This window comes from Musca vetustissima, unplaced genomic scaffold (assembly GCF_032173495.1).
Source record: "Musca vetustissima isolate MV318-11 ecotype Yass unplaced genomic scaffold, APGP_CSIRO_Mvet_v1 utg7919, whole genome shotgun sequence".
Lineage (NCBI taxonomy): Eukaryota > Metazoa > Arthropoda > Insecta > Diptera > Muscidae > Musca > Musca vetustissima.
This window is the reverse complement of record NW_026882075.1, coordinates 189,241-212,621: the sequence shown is the minus strand read 5'-3', so window position 1 is coordinate 212,621 and position 23,381 is coordinate 189,241. Positions and strand designations below refer to the sequence as shown.

At 33.1% G+C, this 23,381-nt stretch overlaps 4 protein-coding genes across 6 annotated transcripts; 3 read left to right on the top strand and 1 right to left on the bottom strand.

Moving 5' to 3' along the window:
• Window positions 1-1,709: 1,709 nt before the first annotated feature.
• On the top strand, window positions 1,710-3,563 carry LOC133328247 (peroxisomal membrane protein PMP34). Its single transcript, XM_061536795.1, has 3 exons — window positions 1,710-1,795; window positions 1,861-1,921; window positions 2,720-3,563. Exons 1-3 carry the CDS (start codon window positions 1,724-1,726, stop codon window positions 3,553-3,555), a joined length of 969 nt encoding a protein of 322 aa, XP_061392779.1. The 5' UTR covers window positions 1,710-1,723; the 3' UTR covers window positions 3,556-3,563.
• Window positions 3,564-3,744: 181 nt separating this feature from the next.
• On the bottom strand, window positions 3,745-5,147 carry LOC133328258 (THUMP domain-containing protein 1 homolog). Its single transcript, XM_061536808.1, has 2 exons — window positions 4,212-5,147; window positions 3,745-3,762 (listed from the first exon to the last, which is right to left on the bottom strand). The coding sequence occupies exons 1-2, from the start codon at window positions 5,145-5,147 to the stop codon at window positions 3,745-3,747; spliced, it is 954 nt and encodes a 317-aa protein (XP_061392792.1).
• A 1,838-nt stretch (window positions 5,148-6,985) lies between these two features.
• On the top strand, window positions 6,986-13,256 carry LOC133328248 (splicing factor 3B subunit 3). 3 transcript variants are annotated; one of them, XM_061536796.1, is made up of 7 exons: window positions 6,986-7,044; window positions 7,351-7,583; window positions 7,859-8,224; window positions 8,509-8,983; window positions 9,303-9,637; window positions 10,494-10,801; window positions 11,284-13,256. In XM_061536796.1, the coding sequence occupies exons 2-7, from the start codon at window positions 7,358-7,360 to the stop codon at window positions 13,249-13,251; spliced, it is 3,678 nt and encodes a 1,225-aa protein (XP_061392780.1). In that variant the 5' UTR covers window positions 6,986-7,044; window positions 7,351-7,357; the 3' UTR covers window positions 13,252-13,256. The 3 variants fall into 3 exon arrangements, with proteins under 3 accessions (XP_061392780.1, XP_061392782.1, XP_061392781.1); XM_061536798.1 differs by lacking the exons at window positions 10,494-10,801; window positions 11,284-13,256 and adding an exon at window positions 9,918-10,075; XM_061536797.1 differs by lacking the exon at window positions 6,986-7,044 and having other exon boundaries at window positions 7,477-7,583; window positions 7,830-8,224.
• Window positions 13,257-22,410: 9,154 nt separating this feature from the next.
• LOC133328257 (nucleolar protein 12) lies at window positions 22,411-23,305 on the top strand. Its single transcript, XM_061536807.1, has 2 exons — window positions 22,411-22,479; window positions 22,558-23,305. Exons 1-2 carry the CDS (start codon window positions 22,418-22,420, stop codon window positions 23,303-23,305), a joined length of 810 nt encoding a protein of 269 aa, XP_061392791.1. The 5' UTR covers window positions 22,411-22,417.
• The last annotated feature ends 76 nt before the right edge of the window (window positions 23,306-23,381 follow it).

Sequence of the window (23,381 nt, the reverse complement as noted above, 5' to 3'; positions counted from 1 at the left end):
CTTTCGCCTTATTCTGAATGAAGTTCGAACGCGAAAAAATTCGCTTTGGGGAAAAATTAGGTATTCTGGATTACAGGGAGTAGGAGAATGAGATGAAATTTTGTGCGAAATTTTTCGCTTATAAATTCAAAGGGAGCTGACTACAAAAACATAAGTAATAAATATTTTTATGAAAAATATTTACACAATACTTACTCTATGACGATTTAGAATATTATAAATGATAGTAAGCAAATTTTTAACTGAAAAACAACAAATAAAATGCTGAACGAAATATTGCCAAGGAATGTATAATGGTAATAAGGAATATTTAAGTCGAGTTTGATGAATTTTGGAGGCGAAATACAAACATTTTGTGTGAGGATCTGTCTCTCAAGAACAAAATTTTAAAAATTATGGGAAAAACAAATTTGCCTGATGAGCCGCTTAACAGTGAAAAACTTAAATAAAAATTATGAAAGAACGAAAATAAAGCTACAAAAAATATCGTGTGCATCATTTGAAGGAAGAAATAAAGGAGTAGGAGCAAATCATAACATAACTGGTCACTTTAAGTATTTGGGGAGATAAATATCGAAATTAAATAAAAAGGCACACAATTATGTAGTGAACTAATAAACTGTGCATTAATTAATTCAATCGCAGATTTCTTCCCATTATTCGTCGTATTTTTCCCATCATAAAATATGTTATTTTATTTGTAATCTATTGCAGTTGTTGCACCAAATTGCATCAAAACAATGAACAGCTGTTTCACATGACTTATTGTAGGTTGCCATATTTTTAAACAGTAATTCATTTTCTTTTAATTACAAAGCATTTATACAGTGGATTATTGATATTTCACATTTATATTGTTATAAAGTTTAAATAACAATAAAAAGTAAACATTTTTAATAAAAAATCAATAAATAAAATATTGAAAAATATTTCACAATGAAATTACAATGGGGCAACATACATTGCAACTTAAATTATAATATGACCACACACATTACAACTTAAATTACAATATGGCAACACAAATCTTTTTTTCAACCACCATTTTCGAAAACTCGAATCCGCATCTCGCAAGGCTGAAAATTTAAATATTTACAATTATTCGCACCATGTGAATCACCTTTTGTTTAACTTTGACATGCAACCCTTCTCTTTTTGATAGCTGAAAAAGGGCCTCCTCACTTATATCGCTTTCTCTCTTTGTACTGGAGAGAATATACAGAAGCACATATGTATGTGTGCGAAATCTTTGTTAAATTTACATTTGTTGTTTACTTACAATAAATAATCAAATGCAAAAAGAAAAAAAAATAGACTGAAAAAGTTTAAAAGCAGACGGCACATAAAGAGAACCTAAATTAACATAAATAATATGACAAGTTAAAAAAATCAGTTTGTCTTGAAGAATATAACGTAAAAAACCGTACAACGGATAGAACGTGCCGGTTTCGACAAGCTAAATCAACCCTCTACCTACCTTTTTTTCTTTGATATCTATCTAATCAATTGCTCAAAAAATATAATCAGCTGGGGTCAATGATTAGAACGATTGAAACTAAACAAATCAATCTACAAATAAAACAAAATTCATTTATTTGTCATTCGACCACATACGACCACAGTGAAAAAAGTGTATTGAAAAATCGGGTGTAAAGGTCGTTCTGTGAGGAGTTTCTGTAATAAATATTTAATTTTTCATTAATAAAATATATACTACAACAAAATGGTAGCTGCATCCAAATTAAGCCAAGTATTTACATACGATTCTTGGGTACATGCCATGTCTGGGGCTGCTGTAAGTAATCATTCAACTTTGTTGTTGTTATCATAAATCATGTCATGCTTTTCTTTCTGTTTTAGGGCGGTTGTATAGCCATGTCAACATTTTATCCCTTGGATACGGTGCGTTCCAGATTACAACGTAAGTATATACGTATATTTGTAAATATATATATTACTTATTAATATTTTAAAATGTACATAGACATGACATTTTTATTTGTTCATTGGATGAGGTAATTCAATAACCACCAATATGGAATATTTGAGATTTGTTTATATATTTAACATCTTTACTCTGTTTTTTTATACACAATCATTATATACACAATATTGGGTTATTAACTCATTTTTTCATATCATTTATTTTATATCAATTTGGAATTCCAACATTTGAGTATGTTTGAGGAGTGGCATAAATGGGGAGAAATTAAATATCATATTATTCAAATTTATCTCTTATTTAAATAGACTCACTGGCTAGACCACAATTGTTTTGTATCAATATATAATCGAATGGAAATAAATTATAAATATTTTTGTTGATTAGGTGATAAACATACACTGTTTCGGAAAAGTCTAAAGTGCAATAGGACTTATTATAAATAAAACCATCGCAGTAAAAGAGGAAATATACAAGCATTATAAAGAAAAATATAATAAGAGGTTTTTAAGATGTTTTTAATACTCTAATAGTACGTTTACATTTAACCGGATTTCGTTAAACCAGAGGATTTCAATTGTCAATTCCTTGCATATATGTCAAATAAATCCTCATAAAGTAGCTTAACCCAGTAAAATGTTCTAATATATATGCCGTTTAAGAAGCTTCCAAAGTAGCAGCCACCAGATTCCAATGTTTTTAATTTACTAAAACATGTTTGCATATACCCTTACTCTGTATGAAATTTTTTATAAACTTTTTTTTTATTATTTTCAGTTGAAGATCCCGAAAAGAATGGCGAAGCTCGCAGTACAATGCAAGTCATCAAAGAAATTGTATTGGGCGAGGGTTTTCAATCACTGTACCGTGGTCTGGGACCAGTGCTACAAAGTTTGTGCATTTCCAATTTTGTTTATTTCTATGCATTTCATTGCCTGAAGGCGATTAGCAGTGGTGGCGATAAAAAACAACAAAATGCCTTAAAAGATTTGATGTTGGGCGCTGTGGCTGGTTTCATAAACGTCTTTACAACAACGCCATTTTGGGTTGTTAACACCAGGTTGCGTATGCGTGATGTTGCCGGCACTTCTGAAGAAGTTAATAAATATTATAAATCCCTGATATCCGGCCTTCGTTATGTTGCCAAGACGGAGGGTGTTAAGGGTCTATGGTCGGGTACAATACCATCATTAATTCTAGTTTCTAATCCATCATTGCAATTTATGATGTATGAATTGTTGAAACGTAACTATATTAAATATAAAGGCACTACCGAAGTATCAAGTTTGGGATATTTTGCTATTGGAGCGATAGCAAAGGCATTCGCTACGGTCCTGACATATCCCCTGCAATTGGTTCAAACAAAACAACGACATCGCAGTCGGGAACAAAATAGTGCCAGCACATCGAAACATGCGGCGGCTGCACAACAAGATGTCGGTGTTATTAAAATGATGATGGATATATGGCAACAACAAGGTTTTAAGGGACTCTTCCGTGGCATGGAGGCAAAAATACTGCAAACAGTGCTAACGGCAGCTCTTATGTTTATGGCCTATGAAAAGATAAATAATACAGTATATCTCTTATTGAAAAAGACTCCAAAGAAATAATTCAAACAAACACAAACAAATATTATTTTAGGATTCATAATAAACCACGTATTTTTCTTAAATGCTTTTTGTAGTCAATAACGATTTAATGGTGCGGCATGGAATATTGTATATTCCATTATTTTTATTATTCCAAATAATTAATTAATTTTTTATTAATATTTTAGTTATGCTATTATTTTGACGTATTTATTTAAACGATGGAGTCTGGTGCATATATTTATGGAATATGAAAGTAAAAATATAGAATGTAAACAAGAAAAAAACAATAAAGTAAATTTATTTTGAGTAGAGAGGTTTGCATACTGATAAGAAAAAATTGGAAGAAATAAGGGTGCTATACTCAAAAATGGACCGAATAAATTGCTGCCAAATCGGAATAAAAGCTTGGTCAACATGCCAAACCATTTGAAACCCTATATGGGGTTTATGCCTATCAAGGTATATATGCCTAACGTCTTTCTTTAAACATTACCTAACTTTCCCACATGCCCTTCAAAATTCAAAGGTCTGCCTAGGACCCCATTTTTTCAAAAATACTTAATCTTAAAAATGTTATATCATTGTGATACTAACGTATTGTTAAAACATAAATTCTTCAATATTTTCGTTTTGGTCAAAATTTAGTTTTTATTTTCATTATTTTCCAAATTGACAGTTGTTGTTTCATCAGACTTGTCTTTGGGATTTTCTTTTGTTTTGTCGTCGTCGGCACTCTTTTCATTTACATCAGCAATAGCAGCTTTATCATCGTTCAATTTATCCGACGAATTACCATCGTAATTCTGATTGTGTCTTCCCAATTCGACTAGATTGTATTTTTTCATTGCCATATAATCCTCGGCCACCGATAGACAACACAGACCTTTTATCACCTCGACTATTAGGGATTTCTTCGCATATTTCAAATCCACCTTATGCTTCACATTTTTGGCATGGATAATATCGGCCAATTCTTTGATTAGTGTATCCCGGTTGATGTCATTATTGAAACGTTTATTGAATACTATGGAGAATGTTGTGGGTTCGTTTAGGAAATATTTGTCACATAATTGTCCAGCACTATCGACAATATCCTTGTTATTTGCCTTGCAAACAATTTCAATGGGCAGCAGACGCAGTAGGTAACGGGTTTTTTGTTTTTTAGTCTCTGCAATATCCTTAACAATATGCTTTGTTATGGATGCCGGTTCAGCTAAGGTGGTTTTAATAAAAATACAATTCGTCGCACCCGTATCAACCACCTGAAATCGTCTTTTGGTCTGTTTGGCCTTTTGTTGTGTAGCATCAATTTGTTTTTGTAATGCATCCGCAATATCATCGGATTCGGCGGGTTCTTCCGTTTTGGTCTCTTCCTCAGTTGGATTATTGGGTTTATCGTTTGCGCTCGATTCTTCGAATGTTTCCGGTCCATACAATTCATCGGCATATTGATTCAAAATATTGTAACACTCTCGCACACAATCTTTTTCCTGGAAGTTGCATGTTGCCAAGAAACCCTTGTGTCCCACTTCCAGATATTGTTTTTTACTGGGTTGGTAGAATTTCTTCTTATTCTGGAATCTTTGCTTTTTTGCTGGCGGCCCACTCATGTTTTTGTTTACGTTCGATTGATGTAGCGTGTCATGAAAGTGAGGTTATTTTAGGGTGCACTAAATTGGAATATGAGCATTAACATATAGAATTTTGTTGGTTGGGATGGGGTGATAGAAAATAAAAAACCTGTGTTATAAAATTGCATTCGAAAGAATTTAGATTTACGATATCAATGCGCTGTATTTATATTCAGACTTATTCTGGGTATTCGCTATTGAGAGATCTCGCTTGTCAACAAATTTTCGCTTTCACATTCTCGGCTTATTCTGAATGAATAGTTTGAGGGATTTTCTACCAATATGACCGATAATATTCTCCTCTTACACGTCCTGTTAATTGGATCATGATCATGAATAGGAGCAGATGATTTCAGCCGAACTGAAAAAAATTAAAGCATTTGACTTTGACTCTTAAGTGGGCCACACACGTCAAAAAAAATCAAACGGATCCGCAAAACTTCATTTCGTATTTATTTTTGAAGCGTTAAGATGAACAGCGATAGTGATGACGGAAAAAATACCAAATATTTTTATTTAATATAAATTTATTAAATACTTTTTTTATTCCGGGAAAAATATTTTTATTTGCCACACTGTAGAATATGTGTAAAAAACCATTAAAAAATCCCCCAAACCATTTTTTGCATATGTTTGACATTGTCCGCTGATCCGCACTCCACGAAATTTCGCAACAAATGGGAAAATATCCACACACCAGGCCACAGACGTCAAACATGTGCGCGTCGCACAACGAAAAATTAAAAATTTTTAATTTCTATCGATCGTTGTGAACACCGTATCACACACGTCAAACATTGCTTCGATTCACACCGATCGAACGCACATGTTTGACGTGTGTGGGCCACTTTACACGTCCTGTTAATTGGATCATGAATAGAAGCAGATGATTTCACCCGAACTGAAAAAAATTGAAAACATTTTGACTTTGACAGTTTCGGGAATTTTCTACCAAAATGGCCGACAATATTCGCCTCTAACACGACCTGTTAATTGGGCCATGAATAGGAAGAAGCATGGTCCGATAAACAGGTCGTGTAGAAGCGAATATTATCAGCCATTTTGGAAGAAAATTCCCCAAACTGTCAGTCAAAATTGAAAGCGTTGTAATTAAAAGAAAATAAATTAAAGTTTGAAAATATAGTTTTTTTAAAGTTTTTATGCAATTTGCATTTTTATGCAAACCGCATTGAACGACATTCCATAGCGTATACGCCAAATACAATCCACGGGATTTGTGAACTAATTTGGTGACGTATACGCGTTCGCTTGTCGTTTTACACGACATGTAGATTAGAACTTTTTGCAGGGTTAACCTACTTTATGAGGATTTATTTGACAAATATTAAATTAATTAAATCCTGTACAATATAAACGTACCATAAAACGTTCCAAAATAGTACGTTTAAATTTACGCAATACTTTTCTCATCATGTTTTTTCTTCTTCTGAATTAATTCCGTAGCATATACATTCAATAAATCCTGTAGATCTTGTATTTCATATATACGCCACGGAATTTACGTTGAGATTATGGCGTCATATAACCGTTTTTAAATTAGGTAGACATTTCAACGGAAATGAATTACTTCGCGTGAAGTTGGCTACATTTCATTCCGAATAAAATCCACAAATCTCAAGAAAGTCTACAAGGGGAAAAAGTCATTCAATTCAATCTGAACCGGCAAGGTGGAAACATCGTAGTAAAATTGTTCAACATTATTTTGGGACTTGATTTACAAGATGGCGTAGCGTTTTCCTGAACGCTTGGCATTTGTACAGTCGGTCCTTAAATTCACACAAATTGCAAGTTGAAATTTTAATCTGCAAGCATCCTTGTAGTTTTGTTGTCAGCGTATAGCTAAAATAGGATAAAGGTAATTAAATTCTACGGTAGAATAATATTTTCTTGGTATTTTTTCTCTGCTACGAGTTTGGCACGATGTATCTCCAGGGTCGTAGAATATGTTACTACGCTTTGGTCGCATTTTTTGACGTGCAATAGTAAAATTCTGTTCATTTGCATCGTTTGGTGATACTGCAATTACAATACTATCACCATGGAATTACGAGAGCAGGACAAATTTAATACAATTTTGTTGTTTGATTAGAAGTAGTAGTCGAACATAACCTCAATCTAGAAATTAATTTCTAATCATGGATTTTATTTGTTGTTGTTATAGGACAAATATGTATTTGTATAATTTAACATTGCAAAAGGCCACGGGTATTACCCATGCTGTCCATGGCAACTTCTCGGGTGGCAAACAGCAGGAGGTAATTGTGTCACGTGGCAAATCATTGGAATTGGTTAGGCCAGATTCGAATACCGGCAAAGTGCACACCATTTTGTCTACGGAGGTATTTGGTTGCATTCGATCATTGATGTCTTTTCGTCTAACTGGAGGCAATAAAGGTAGTTATATAATTCTTATTTTGTTATGTATGATGGATGCATGCACAAATCCCTATTGAAATTTCGAGTTTAATGTTTCGAAAATTCAATAAGTCTTTCTAAAACAACGACTAAGTGCTATAGAAAATATGAAATCTTGGCGTCGCATTTGATGTGATCCTTCATATCATATCGAACTGAAACTCTGAGATACATTGCTTTGTGTGTATATTTTTAAAACTGGAAAATTCCTAACATTAATTGTAGTCACCATGAACACTTCTTTGTTCTTGTAGATTATATTGTGGTCGGTTCAGATTCTGGACGTATTGTTATTCTGGAATATAATCCAACTAAAAATTGTTTGGATAAGGTACATCAAGAAACATTTGGCAAATCAGGATGTAGACGTATTGTACCTGGCCAATATTTGGCCATTGATCCCAAGGGTCGTGCTGTAATGATTGGTGCTGTGGAAAAACAAAAACTGGCATACATTTTGAACAGAGATGCCCAGGCACGTTTGACAATCTCATCGCCCTTGGAAGCTCACAAATCGAATACATTCACCTATCACATGGTTGGCGTGGATGTGGGGTTTGACAATCCCATGTTTGCTTGTTTGGAAATTGATTATGAAGAAGCTGATAATGATCCAACAGGTAAGATAAGATTCAAGTTTTTTTTTTTTTTTTCATTTTTACATAAATCGATTGGCACTCTTAGACATGCTCGTTTTATGGATTTTTATACCGTATAACTGGCTTTGGCTGAGTGCTATATAAAACATCAAGGCCTCTGAACCATTGGTATTTGTATTGATTATATTTGCAAATACTTCACTGATATGTGGCGAACATTTTTTTCAAACTAGGTCTCAATTTGCATGATTTTTTACAATCTAATACATATCATTTCTAAATATATTTTTATTTGTCTTTTTTAGGTGAAGCTGCCGAACGCACCCAACAAACATTGACATTCTACGAATTGGATCTGGGTTTGAATCATGTTGTACGCAAATACTCGGAACCATTGGAAGAACATGCTAATTTCCTTATCTCAGTACCGGGTGGTAATGATGGTCCATCAGGTGTTCTCATTTGTTCGGAGAACTATTTGACATATAAAAATTTGGGTGATCAACATGATATTCGTTGTCCCATACCTCGTCGCCGTAACGATTTAGATGATCCAGAACGTGGCATGATATTTATATGTTCGGCCACACATCGCACCAAGAGCATGTATTTCTTTTTGGTACAAACCGAACAGGGTGACATCTTTAAGGTTACTCTGGAGACGGATGATGATGTGGTATCTGAAATTAAGTTGAAATATTTTGATACGGTACCACCAGCTGTGTCGATGTGTGTTTTGAAAACTGGTTTTCTGTTTGTCGCCTGCGAATTTGGCAATCAGTAAGTATTCTTTATTTTTTATTTTTAATTTCGACATTCCGTACTTCTTTGAGTTGCATTTTAGTCCGGTTAGAGTATATTAATCAATTAATCAAAAAATTTTATAACCTCAATATTACGCTATATCCAATATTTTCTCAAAGTACTGTAAATCTCCTGGCCTTTATACATCTTTCAGAACTTGAGGATATAATGCCACCTTAAAATATAATTACACAAATCTATGGAACCGCTCCATTGCGGGCAAATGTCTTTATATCTTTTAAAAAATTCTAAAACATATTTACTAATTATTATATTATGTTTATTTTACTTACAGTTATTTATATCAAATTGCTCACTTGGGCGATGATGACGATGAACCCGAATTTAGCTCTGCCATGCCATTGGAAGAGGGAGAAACATTCTTCTTTGCCCCCCGTCCATTAAAAAATCTCATAATGGTCGATGAAATGCCTTCATTTTCACCCATCATATCGTCACACGTTGCCGATTTGGCAAATGAAGATACTCCGCAGTTGTATGTTTTATGTGGCCGTGGACCACGTTCATCTTTGCGTGTTTTGCGTCATGGTTTGGAAGTATCAGAAATGGCCGTATCTGAACTACCCGGCAATCCAAATGCCGTATGGACAGTTAAGAAACGTATTGATGGTAAGTAAACAGAACAAAAATATTTCCGATTTTATTTTCCCCCATTCTTTTCTGGATAAGTGCAAATAAATTGAAATGTATCGAAATCTTATTTCAAAATATTTGCATTTTGAGCCTATATTTGGTGTACACTTTGGTTTGGTGTAACACTCTTATCTCGAGACAAAATCGTTTTTAACAAATAACTGGTGAATTTCAAATGGATAGTCCATAATAAAAATACAACAACAACAATTGTGCAAAAAGTGGAATCAAACACCAGTTCTTTTTATTGTTTCAGGCTCTTGAACACCTCTTGTGTGCTGAATTAATTGACGAGTGGTTTTTGAAATTTGTTTGAAATTATCCAAAAAAAAGGATAAACAACAAAATCGAAAATGAAAAAAGAACACACACACGCATGCACAAGAGTGTAGTGTTTTCGTTTTGTTGCACACAAAACTTATCCATCCCACCTTTCAACACCACACAATTATCCTCTCTTCTATATCAATATTGTTGAAATCTTAAAAATTGAACCAGTTACTCAAATATAGGTAAGGCAACATTGTTATAAATAAAATTTAACATTATCAGATTTAAGCTTCAACATTTTACATAAAAAAGAACAAATACTACTACTACACACAAGCCATTTCCAAAAGCATTTTTGCATTGTTACAATATCTTCTGTTTTGGTAAGATATGATGTGATTTTATCAACCGTGTTTCAGCTGAATTAATTTGATTAATACTTTTGATAACTGATAACTCTTACCAATGGATATTGTACAATGTATAACTTGCTATTTTTTGATATTAGTTCGAATGCAGTTTTTAAAAAACAATTTCTTTTTTGTGTTTACCCCCCATCTAGATGAATTCGATGCCTATATCATTGTGTCATTTGTAAATGCTACGTTGGTTTTGAGTATTGGTGAAACTGTGGAAGAAGTTACGGATAGTGGCTTTTTGGGTACCACACCGACATTGTGTTGTGCCTCTTTGGGAGAAGATGCTTTGGTGCAAGTATACCCCGATGGTATACGTCATATACGTTCCGATAAACGTGTTAATGAATGGCGAGCACCTGGCAAAAAATCCATTACCAAATGTGCAGTCAATCAACGTCAGGTGGTTATAACATTATCGGGGCGTGAATTGGTCTATTTTGAAATGGATGCGGTAAGTTGTGTTTTGGATGTAGCCAAAGTTTCAGTATTTTCAATGTAATGTTACTCTAGTCTAGTTTTATTCATTCAATCTGCTGGCCATTTTAAATTAGAATAGTTTAAGAGAATGGACTAACATTGAAGCCTTTGTCCATTGTAAATATATTCAGCCCATTTCCTTTTGAAATTTGTCTGTTAAAAAAAAACGAATAAAATGTTCAAATGTCCATATTTGGACGTTACATGAGAAATATACAAAAGATTTCTGTATTCAAAACTTGCCTTATTTTAAAGAAAATATTAGTTTATTGATTAAAAAAAACTAGACTAGAGTAATTTTTTTTCCTAATTTGACTATGATGATAAATCACGAAAAAGAACAATCATGTTGAGGCACTTTGTGTCCTGCAGTACTGAGTCATATCTAATAATTTTTCAATTAACAATTTAGTATTTCCCAAAACAAAACTAAAACAAATTTCCTTTCTTTTCTAGACTGGTGAACTGAATGAATATACCGAGCGTTCAGAAATGCCTGCTGAAATTATGTGTATGGCATTGGGCACAGTGCCTGAAGGTGAACAGAGATCATGGTTTTTGGCTGTTGGTTTAGCTGATAATACCGTACGCATTATATCACTCGATCCGAATGATTGTCTAACACCTTGCTCGATGCAAGCTCTGCCATCACCTGCTGAATCGTTGTGTCTCGTTGAAATGGGCCATACCGAAAGTTCAACCAACACCAACGATGAACCCAACGAACGCGGAAATGTATCGACCAAAGGCACAATATACCTTAATATTGGTTTAAGCAATGGTGTCCTCCTGCGTACCGTATTAGATCCGGTGTCGGGTGATTTGGCTGACACACGTACACGCTATTTGGGTTCTAGGCCTGTAAAACTATTCCGTATACGTATGCAGGGCTCGGAAGCTGTACTCGCCATGTCGAGTCGTTCATGGCTTTCTTATTACTATCAAAATCGTTTCCATTTGACGCCATTGTCCTATGAAACTCTGGAATATGCCTCCGGATTTTCAAGTGAACAATGTAGTGAAGGTATTGTGGCTATTTCCACAAACACCTTACGTATTTTGGCTTTGGAGAAATTGGGAGCTGTCTTCAATCAAGTATCATTTGGTTTGGAATACACGCCCAGAGCATTTGCAATACACCCGGATACGGGAAGAATGATTGTGGCGGAAACCGATCACAATGCCTATACGGAAGAAACCAAAAATGCCCGTAAACAACAAATGGCAGAAGAAATGCGCATGGCAGCCGGCGATGAAGAACGTGAATTGGCTAATGAGATGGCCAATGCATTTATAAATGAAGTTTTGCCGGAGGATGTTTTCTCAGCTCCTAAGGCCGGTGTCGGCTTGTGGGCTTCTCAGATAAGAGCGATTGATCCCATTCAAGGACAAACTCTATTTAAAATACCTCTTGCCCAAAATGAAGCTATAATGTCGATGACAATCTTGAAATTTTCCGTAACTCAAGATGGTCGCTACTATCTGGCTGTCGGGATAGCCAAGGAGTTAATGTTAAATCCTCGTATTACAAATGGTGGTTTTATTGATGTGTATAAAATTGATCCCACCTGTTCGTCGGTAGAATTTATGCATCGCACCGAACTAGATGAAGTACCCGGAGCTTTGTGTGCCTTCCAAGGAAGGTTGTTGGCTGGTTGTGGACGTATTCTTCGAATCTATGATTATGGTAAAAAGAAATTGCTGCGAAAATGTGAAAATAAACACATACCCTATCAAATTGTAAATATACAAGCCATGGGACATCGTGTCTATGTATCCGATGTCCAGGAATCAGTATTTTTCATACGTTACAAGAGGGCCGAAAATCAGTTGATTATTTTTGCCGACGACACGCATCCACGTTGGGTTACATCTACCACCCTATTGGATTATGATACCATTGCTATTGGTGATAAATTTGGCAATATGTGCATCCAACGTTTACCGCATTCGGTTACCGATGATGTCGATGAAGATCCCACCGGTACAAAATCTCTGTGGGATCGTGGTCTGCTATCAGGAGCATCACAGAAATCGGAAAACATTTCAACATATCATGTTGGCGAAATAATAATGTCACTGCAAAAGGCCACCCTTATACCGGGTGGGTCGGAAGCATTAATATACACAACATTAAGTGGTACGGTCGGGGCATTTGTACCATTCACCAGTCGAGAAGATTACGATTTCTTTCAACATCTGGAGATGCATATGCGTAATGAGAATCCACCACTTTGTGGAAGGGATCATTTAAGTTATCGCAGTGCCTATTATCCGGTTAAGAATGTTATTGATGGCGATCTATGTGAACAGTATCTATCCATTGATCCGGCTAAACAAAAGACCATTGCTGGTGATATGTTCCGTACACCGAATCAGGTGTGCAAGAAATTGGAAGACATTAGAACGCGTTATGCTTTCTAAAGAGAGGTGGATGAGGATAGACAAATAAGGTATGTGTGTATGATTATTTTTCAACTTGTTTATTATTGTTTTGTTTGTTTTGTTTTTAAATGATGACTTTGTGATTTACCTTGGGACACCTATGACAAAAAAAAAATGATTAGTGTAAATCGTTAAATATCTGATAGCTTTTATTTGTATGTAAATCATTAATTTTCTTATTTTGAGTTTTGTATTAATTTAGTTTTTCTTTTCTTCTTTTTAGATTTTATATATGTGTTGGGTGTGCCCATTGTACCTATATATTTCAACAAGATTTTAAGGTAAGTTGATTTTTTGATTATTAAAAAATATGTAAATTTCTTAAATGATGAGCAAGATTTTTACCTTGGGACACCTATGAATTGTTCTGTGATTTGTGTAAATTTAATTTAAACTGAAACATAGTATTTTCTATTTTTTTAATAATATTTTTATTTACGAGTTCTTATGGATTATTAATTTGTTTTGTTATTTTTCGTATTTCAGATGGTGTTATTTATATGACATTTCTCAATTCATTGTCACCCCATATGATGCTTTATCGAGGTACGTTTTCATATTAAATATTTCCATAAAAAATTTAATATTTTATTTGAATGATGATCTCTTTTATTATACATTAACTTTCGTTCTACTGAGAACTAATGAAGAATATTTGTTCTGACCACAATTTTCTAGTTTTGAAAAGCCCCCCATAAAGTAACACATATCATCATTATCTATTCGCCTTCTTGGCTTTCCTTACAAAAAGATCTTTTGGAGCTATTCTATAAAGAGTCATCTAAAAGAAGATCTATAAAAGAAGACATTTTGGTCCTCTATAAGAGGTTTCTATTAGAAGAGTTTTGGTCTTCTTCTGACCTTTCGGTATTCTATAAGATGATCTTTCGGTCTTCTCTAAAATCAATAAAATACCTTATGATTTTCTATGGGTTTTCATATAGAAAATCTTTTTATTGTTTTTATGTACCCTTATACTGACAATTTTGAAAATTGTGTTACCTTTTGGATTTTAATGAGAATTTCAAAAACAATAGTTCGTTTTATATGTGTCCAACCAACTAATGAAATTTGTATTTTTTTCTTGTTTACAGATAATTAAAATTATAAAAAGAAACATAATTTAACGTATTAGTTATTAAAGGTAAGCATTGCAATTGTGTAAATACAAATATTTTATATTTTATGATGAACAACACTTTACATTAACTTTCGTTCTACTGAGACTAATGAAGAGTATATTTACCTGATTTTTTATTTTCAAATTATATATATTTTTTTAAATTTAGAAAACAACAATTATTAATGTGTAATATTTTTTTTTGCTTACAGTTTCCTCCAAATGGTACACCACACAATATTCCATTAAATTCACTCAAATACATTAAGGTAAGCATATTTTTTTTAATATAAAAACCAACTCCCCCTTTTTATAAAAATCCCTTTGTCTGTGATGTTTTTTCAAAATATGTTAGACTAAAGAATTTACATTGATTAAAAATTGAAATGCTGAACAAATATTTAAAAACATAAATGTAATTAAAATCTAAACATAAATAAATTTATTAATAAAATATTTTCTAATTTCTATTTTCAGATTTAATTAGCATTTAATTCACATTGTGAGATGGGAGAACATCCGAACAATTTTAAATATTTCCAAAAAAGGTAAGACTATTAAACAATTTTATTATTTTTTATTTATGTCTCTTAATCTTAAAATGATGTCTCTACATAATATGTTAGACTATGAATCATAATTTGATTATAAAATTTGTAGCTGATTTTTTTACTCTTAAAACAAATTTGTTAATCTTGACTTATTGATTGTTATTAACATAAATTTTATTCGTTATTTCTTTACAGATGTTTTTTGGATGTCACTCTCTTCTTACGAAAATCACCACCCTGTACATTTTCTTCATTCAAACAACCGCATTTATGACTGCCAATATTTTTTAATGCATAGTTGCTCATTAGTCTAACATTAATTTTATTACATACTTTACCATGTATGTTTGTAATTCACTTAATTATTTGTATATGTGGACGTTTAGTTATAGTAAAAAACAAAATAAAATAAATAACACATCTAAACCCAAATAAATTGTTTGATTTCTCGATCTTTTCTTAAACTGACATATGAAACTGTATTAATATGACAACATAGCACACAGTGGCAAAGATGAACTGAAAGGAAAAAAGAAATACATTAAATTCGAGTCAAGAATTAATTATGAGGTAGTACCCCATAAGATCAAACATTTATTGTTTGATAACAAAAATAAATAAATATCAAAATATTCTTGTTCTAACGAAAATGTAAGGGGGAAATACAATATTTACGATTTGGTTGGTGTCTCGCGATATAAAAGCTTGACAGCAATGGAAGTGGTGACATAGGCCGCTATAATAGTAGATGTACAAAAAGTGGATAATACACCAACAATGTTTTTTTTATTTTGATTTGATTCAGGCGATCAATTCATCGTGACTTTGTTCGCTCTTCTCTTTAAAGTTATTCTGAACCAGAACTCGGAGCGATTTTTTTTTACATTTTCACTTTTTCCTTATTCTGAATCAAGTTCGAAAGCGAAGAAATCTGCTTTGGGGAAAATTTTGTTATTTCGGATTACAGGGAATGAGAGAATGTGATGACATTTTGTGCGAAAATTTTCGCAACACTTGAGCACCAAAAACACCATCAAAAAACCCATGGTACGGTCAGGAGTGTCGTAATGCTACTGATGTGAAAAACGAAGCGTATAGGGCAACCCTGCAGGAGAATTATCGGTAGAAAAGAAGAGAGGAGAAACTTATTTTCAGAAAAATAAAAGAAAGAACAAGAAAAACGTGATTGTGAGCAAATCGAGATGTACAGGAGTCAGAATGAATTTTACCAACGAGTAAAACACTAAACCGAAGGATTTGGTGCAGGCACACCCTCCTTTAGAGATGAAGATGGAAACCTGGTGACAGATACAGACAGCGTGTTGAGGATCTGGAAGGAGCATTTTGAAAAGCTTCATGTATCAAATAGTGGCGGTGAAGAAGATACCCCAGAACCAACAAGAGATGACGGTATAGAGTGTATACCACCTAGCCAAGATGAGGTCAGAATAGCAATTAATCGGCTAAAGAAAAATAAAGCAGCAGGAGCCGATGGGTTACCAGCCGAACTATTCAAGACTGGTGGTCAGATGCTGGTCAGGAGCATGAACTAGCAGATTAGTACAAGGGGAATGCATACCCAATTATTGAAATCTCAGCATCCTGTTTCCCGTACACAAAAAATGAGACAAGACGATATATACCAACAATAGAGGAATTAGTCGCCTTCCCATCGCATATAAAGTGTTATCCAGTGTGCTGTGTGAACGACTGAAGCCAATGGTAAATGACATTAATGGACCATACCAATGCGGCTTCAGACCTGGCAAATCCACCATTGAACAGATTTTCACTCTGCGCCAAATCCTGGAAAAGACCCCTAAAAAACATCGACACATTCCACATATTCGGCGATTATAATACCGCATTTGACAGCCCTATCCGTTCGGAGGTGTTTAAAGCCATGTCTGTGTTCGGTATTCCTGCAAAATTAATACGGCTATGCAGGAAAACTTTAAGTGGCACAAGGCCAACAGTAAAAGTCGGAAATGACCTATCGGAACCCTTCAATACCGAACGAGGATTCAGACAAGGTGACTGTCTTGTGATCTTTTTAACATCCTGCCGGAAAAGGTTATAAGAGACGCAAAGGTGAACAGAAATGACACTCCGTATACCAAACAGCATATGTTACTCGCCGACGACATCGCCACATTTGAACTAATTGGCAAAAAGACCAAGCTGATGGTATGAACGCGCAAGACGTCCAGTAGATTCGGACCAACTGTGGAACTTGAAAACTACAGCGACGTAGTGAACGATTTTATATAACTCCGTACCGCCTTAAACAAAACTAATAACTTCAACTTTGAAATCCGGAGGACAAAAGCGTTGACCAACAAATGCTACTATGGTCTGAGTAAACAACTCAAGAGCAAGGCCACCTCTCGCCAGACCAAACTCACACTCTACAAGACGCTGATATTACCCGTGCTGTTGTATGGATCTGAAGCATGGGTACTTGCGCAAGCAGATGATGCAGCTCTTGGAGTGTTTGAGAGAAAATTTCTCCGGAAGATCTATGGGCCGATCTGCGTCGATGGTGAATATCGCCGTTTTAGCGAACCATGTGATATACCACATATATTCTCGGACATCGACATAGTCAGACGGATTGAACTGCAGCGACTAAGTTGGCTAGGCCATCTTGTGCTCAGGTGGAATAATTCTTATTTATTGGAGTTTTACCTTAATGATGGCGATAATCATCTGAATGATTTTCTCGGACATCGACAGTTTTTTACTTCTTTAGTTTGTGATGTGTATCCGATTTCCTAAAGAACTTGGCTACAATGAACTAGTACATACCTTCCCAAATAGTTTATAATTTACATCAATAAATCCACCGGCGGTAAAGTTAATTTTTTGATGAAATAATTGCAATGAGATTTCCTTGAGCAATGCATTTAAAGTTGGATTGTAACGTTCGTGTTTAACCATATGAAAAATATTCGAGAATTCTGCATCCTGAAAATTTGGTTAAAGGGTTAAATTAATTTTATACAAAAATTATAATAATTTCAGTTTAGAATCTCCAACGAACTTACCAACTTTTCACATCTTGAACATAAATAACAAATTATAAATAAGATGATAATCTGCAAAATGATAATATAATAAGCATCTAAAAGAAAACCAAAAATTCAACTCCACTTTTTATCAATATAATTAAAATAGACAACACTTACTTAATTGAAAATATACATTTATTTTAAAATCCACACTGAAATATATCCAATATGATGTTAATATAATTTCCAAAAACATTTTCAATATCAACATTGGCAGACTCCAATTGAAATAGTTTTCAATGTGATTTACATTCGCAATTAATAAATAGTGTATGTCCTGAAGGGCTCCTATCATATCTAATATTTCGATTTGCTCTTCCTGGCCTTCGGACATACACTTCAGTTGCCGTACTGTATGTCTCATATAGTTCGCGGTAAACTCTTTCAAGTGCAATTGCATTGCAACAATAATAACAAGAAATAATGAATATTCGGTAAGTTTTAATTGTATAATAATTCCACTATACTGGGCCAATATCAAACGGATTGCATTCAGTGATTTTATATAACGTAAATATATAACAAAAACAGTTATAATCACATTAAACGCCAGCATGCTATACAGGTACACTGTATAGAGAAGTAAACGATTTGGATTAAATTGAGATTTTAAATTTATATGAAATTTTCGTAATATAATTTCAAAATTATGAAATATATCATCATAGTGACTGGCTTTCCATGTATTTTCCCAATAGACAATTAGATGAATAAGCAGTAATATTACATAGCCGATAATGTCCAAACCCACCGAGAATATATCCGATTGTTTGTAGAGTACATCTTGAAAACGATAGAAACGTAGCAACGAAAGTAAAGCAACAAATAATGCAACAATCATTTGGTGCAGTAATCTCCAACAAATAATTTTGCAGGGAGAATTTGAAAGTCCATTGAATTCATAGGGTAAGGCACCGCAAATATACATTAATAGGCGTAGAGGCCTCAATGTCTTTTGGTAAAGCAATGTTCCGACATTTGTTTGTCCGTACATATTTAATTATTCGTTTAGTTATTCTCAATAAAGGTCACATCTAAGCAATGAATTAGTATTTCCCAGCACATTGTCATTCAAATTCCTGTCATTAATCATTTATCAAAATTTAAAAAAAATGGGAGAAATAAAGTTCGATCAAGTGACTTTTTTATATCCTACCCACACTGTGATCCATGGTAGGTGGGTATTATATATTTGTGAATTTGAAAGAACATGCAGAGGGAAACAAGATAGGTCCATATTAACTATTGAGGATATACTTTGTAAACAAATTGCATGCCCAATTTATTATCCAAGTGACAATCAAAAGTCTACTCTTCTAGGACGGTTAAGGCTTGGAAAATATTGTTTAAAAAATCGACGCTTCTAGGTCGGTTATGCCTAGGAAAATATTTTATTTTAAATTCCCACCTACGGTTCGGTCTATTAGGGCTAGGGAAATATTTTATTTTTTAAATCCATGCCTACGGGTTGGTTAGGGTTTGGAAAATATTTAAAAAAAAATCTTTCCTGTTGGTCGTTTACGAATTTAAAAATTCTTTAAATTGTAATTTATTATTGGTCTGTTCCCGTACTGCAACAACATTGATATTGAGAGAATTTCGTAGTTTAAACGCGTCTTTGCTTTTATTCTACAACAAAAAAAATTATTCTTTCCAAGGAACACACACAAAAATGGTTAATTATTAATAAATATTTAAATTTTTAAATTAAATATTTGATTTTGAAGAACGAATTTCTGGTGTTTGTCTGCGTCTATATAATTTATTTGTTAACCCTCTGCATACTTTATCTCTGACAGGTTAAAATTATAGTTACGATATTATCATTCGATTTATTGATGTTTCATCATAAATTAAAAAATACCGCAATTTGTTGTTATTAGTATATAACAACAAATGAAACAAAGTTATTTTCTTTTTTTGATATTTTATTGTACAAAAATAGCAAACGGAAACAGAACAACTCGCAATGTATAAAGCCAATACTACTTCTCTTTATAGAAAGAGTTTGTGGCCTGTACGCATATTAATGTATATTCTTAATGCCCTGCCATTTCAAATCAATGAATTTTGTCATATTAATCGCCGACGAATATCTTGCACCCTTTTATACTGGAGAATGCTACATCAAATTCTGGTTTTCCTATTTGTTGGATGGCTTTTTATGTTACGAATGCATCATTTCGAAGATGTCTACTATGAACACACGGACTTATTTGCAAGGGTAATGGATGAAATAGGCTATGGTCTATTGACAATAAGTCACCTAATTATCTATTGGGAGAATACATGGAAATCATGTTATTGCTGTGAAATATTTAAAAATTTTGAAAGTATTATACAAATTTCGACATAATTTGAAATATGAAATAAATACAAACCGGTTGCATTTGTATGCAGTGTTGCTGTATATCATGTTGGCATTAAATATCATTATTAAATTTTTTGTCATATACCTACGCTATTTAGAGTCACTGAACGCAATTCGTTTGCTATTAGAACAATATAGTGAAACAATTTTAAAATTGAAATTTCTTGAATATGCTTTGTTTCTGCTGATTATTATGACAATGGAAAGGCATTTGAATGTATTTGCCAAGCATTACATGAGCAATACGGTAATGATGCTAAAATCCTTAACAGAAGGAAATGAGCAAAGGGAAATACTACAGATTATTGGAACGCTACAAGATATACACAACTTGCTAATGTCTAATGTAAATCACATAGAAAACTATTTTAACTGGAGTCTACCAATGTTGGTCCTGAAACTGTTCGCAGAACTGATTTTAACTTCATATTGGATGTATTATGTTGCTGATTTTAAACCGTCTCCTATATATCATTTATGTGAGTTTTTTTGTTAAAAAACTTTTCCAATCATGTAATGTTTTTTTATTGCAGGGGGATATTCCCTTATAGTTTTACATTCTACATTTTTGTTTTTAATATGTTTTCTATGCTCAAAATGTGAAAAACTGGTAGGTTTTATGTGGAAGCTAGTCAAAATTGATGATGTGATAACAAATTGAATAATTTTTGTTTTCAGGACTCACAACTTGCTTATATTTTCTTAATGGCTAAACATCAACGTTATAACCGACATTTTACAGCCCTACACAGAGAAATGTCGTTACAATTGTTTCATCAAAAAATATCATTTACAGCTGGTGGATTTGTTGATATAAATTATAAATTATTTGGAAAGGTTTGTATATTTATCTAAAATATGTAAATGGTTTGTTCCCTTACTGCAAGAATCTACTACTTTTTACTACCTTTATGATATCGACCAAAATGGTACAAACTAGTAGATTCTTGCATTACGGGAACAGACCTAAAGGGGAAAGGTTCCTACAATGATTCTTATTTTTTTATTTCAGTTTATTTTCGTAAGTGTATGCTATTTTGTCATTCTGATCCAATTTCATATGTCATATTAAAAAAAAAGTATCAGTAAAATGATCGCACGCGTTATTCTTCTCTGCTACTTGGAATACATTCCTGAAGAATAAGAAGAATACTTGCAGAATCATTTATTTTTCCACATTCCAAATTCAGTATCTTCGATAAAGATTTATCTTTCAAGAAAAAAATACAGCCTATTGCTTTCTGGTTGACATTTACTAGTCAACCAGAAAGCAATAGGAAATTCTATTTGAAATATCCCTATATTTTCAAGGCTTCTTGTTGCGTTTTCTTTGGGGATTTTTGAACAGCTCGAAAATTAAAAAAAAAACAGCTAAATTATAATCAGCCAATGTTATTTTAAAATCCTTCATAATAAAATTTTAAAATTCTAAGTTATACAGCTGCACTTCACAATCTTTGACTGGACTGGAAAGAAAACTGTTTAAAGTTTTCCTAATTAATGAAGGGAAAAAACCGTTTAAATTCTCCAATCACAATTCGTTCAAATGGTATATCAATTTTGCCAATACATTGATATTTCTTAACGACCTGACAAAAAAAATTTTAAGCTTAAGAATAATGTAAAAAGGCAATAAAAATGTTATGTAAATATAGATCAGTATATATTATACATTACAATTTTTAAAGGTAATATATTTTTAATATAATATATTTAATATATATTTAGATTAATTTTTTATTTGGACATGTTATGAAATGTCCCTTTGTTTGAGTAGTTAAATCATACTGTTTTGCATAATGTATTATTGGCATAAACGCGTCGTTATACATGTTAAAATTGAAATAAATAAAAAAATTAAAAATTATAATTCAATAGTCAGAAAAATGTGGTCACCTTAAACGAAAACGATAGTAATAATTCGTTTATTTATCGATAAATCAAAATCGACTTACACATCCCTATACGACTGTCGTTCAACATGTGCTACACCAACTAACAGAAACATAAATAAAATAAATAAAAACATACAATGGCAAGAAAAAAGAATCCCAAAAAGAAATTGGAAATTGTTTTTGATCCACAAAAGAGAAAGTAAATATTGCAGATAAATGTTTTTTTTATATAAGAAGTCTATAATATACTTATTTTGTGTTTTGTTCCAAACTAAAGGGAATTTTTAACTGGATTTCGTAAACGTAAAAATGAGAGACGCAAGCGTGCCCAGGAGGAATTGGAACGTAATCTTAAGGAAGAACGTCGCCGGATACGTTTAGAAATTAAAGATGGTATTAAACATATGAAAAAGTCATTTGAACCATTAAAGGAACTTACCGAAGCCGATAAACGCAATGAGGATGAGTATGAAGATGATGACGTGAAGGTTAAAATTGTGGAACTTTCTACGGGAGATTTAGCCGCCCAACGTAATATGTTGGGAGTTAATCGTGGCGAAGAATCTGAGGAAAGTGAGAAGGATGCCAAATCAGATGATGATGAAGAGGAGAACAATAGTCCAAACTGTATACCAGGAATGGATTTTGATATTAATGCCAAGAAAAGAAAACATGCCAGAGAATCGGATAATGATGATGGTGGTGACAGCGATGAGGAAGGTGCTGGTGGCAAAAGTAAAAAATCAAAAACTGAAAAAGAAAAATTAGAATTGAAAACCAAAAAAGAATTGGATCATTTCAAAAAGGTTAAGACCATGAAGAAGCTAAAGAAAACTAAAGCGTTTAAAATGAAACAACAGTTAGACAAAAAGGCCAACCAGAAGAAGGCTAGAAAAGATCGAAACAATACGTTGAAAAGCCTGCCAGCTCATCTGAGAAAAAAGAAAAAATTCCAAAAGAATCCATATAGCAAGGGAAGACTTCTTAACAGAAGGCAAATAAGAAAAAAGAACAGTAGTGGTTAATAAAAATGAATAAATTTTAAATAAATATGAATGTATTTCTTGATGGTGTATAGGTATATTAAGAAGTAAGTAAATA

Bases quoted from the DNA above. Each gene is read 5' to 3' on its own strand.
- LOC133328247 (XM_061536795.1), top strand. From the start codon at position 1,724: ATGGTAGCTGCATCCAAATTAAGCCAAGTATTTACATACGATTCTTGG. The intron at 1,796-1,860 runs GTAAGTAATCAT...TTTCTGTTTTAG, and splicing joins ATGCCATGTCTGGGGCTGCT to GGCGGTTGTATAGCCATGTC. The intron at 1,922-2,719 runs GTAAGTATATAC...TATTATTTTCAG, and splicing joins GGTGCGTTCCAGATTACAAC to TTGAAGATCCCGAAAAGAAT.
- LOC133328258 (XM_061536808.1), bottom strand. From the start codon at position 5,147: ATGAGTGGGCCGCCAGCAAAAAAGCAAAGATTCCAGAATAAGAAGAAA.
- LOC133328248 (XM_061536796.1), top strand. From the start codon at position 7,358: ATGTATTTGTATAATTTAACATTGCAAAAGGCCACGGGTATTACCCAT. The intron at 8,984-9,302 runs GTAAGTATTCTT...TTTTACTTACAG, and splicing joins GCCTGCGAATTTGGCAATCA to TTATTTATATCAAATTGCTC. The intron at 9,638-10,493 runs GTAAGTAAACAG...CCCCCCATCTAG, and splicing joins AGTTAAGAAACGTATTGATG to ATGAATTCGATGCCTATATC.
- LOC133328257 (XM_061536807.1), top strand. From the start codon at position 22,418: ATGGCAAGAAAAAAGAATCCCAAAAAGAAATTGGAAATTGTTTTTGAT. The intron at 22,480-22,557 runs GTAAATATTGCA...TCCAAACTAAAG, and splicing joins TTTGATCCACAAAAGAGAAA to GGAATTTTTAACTGGATTTC.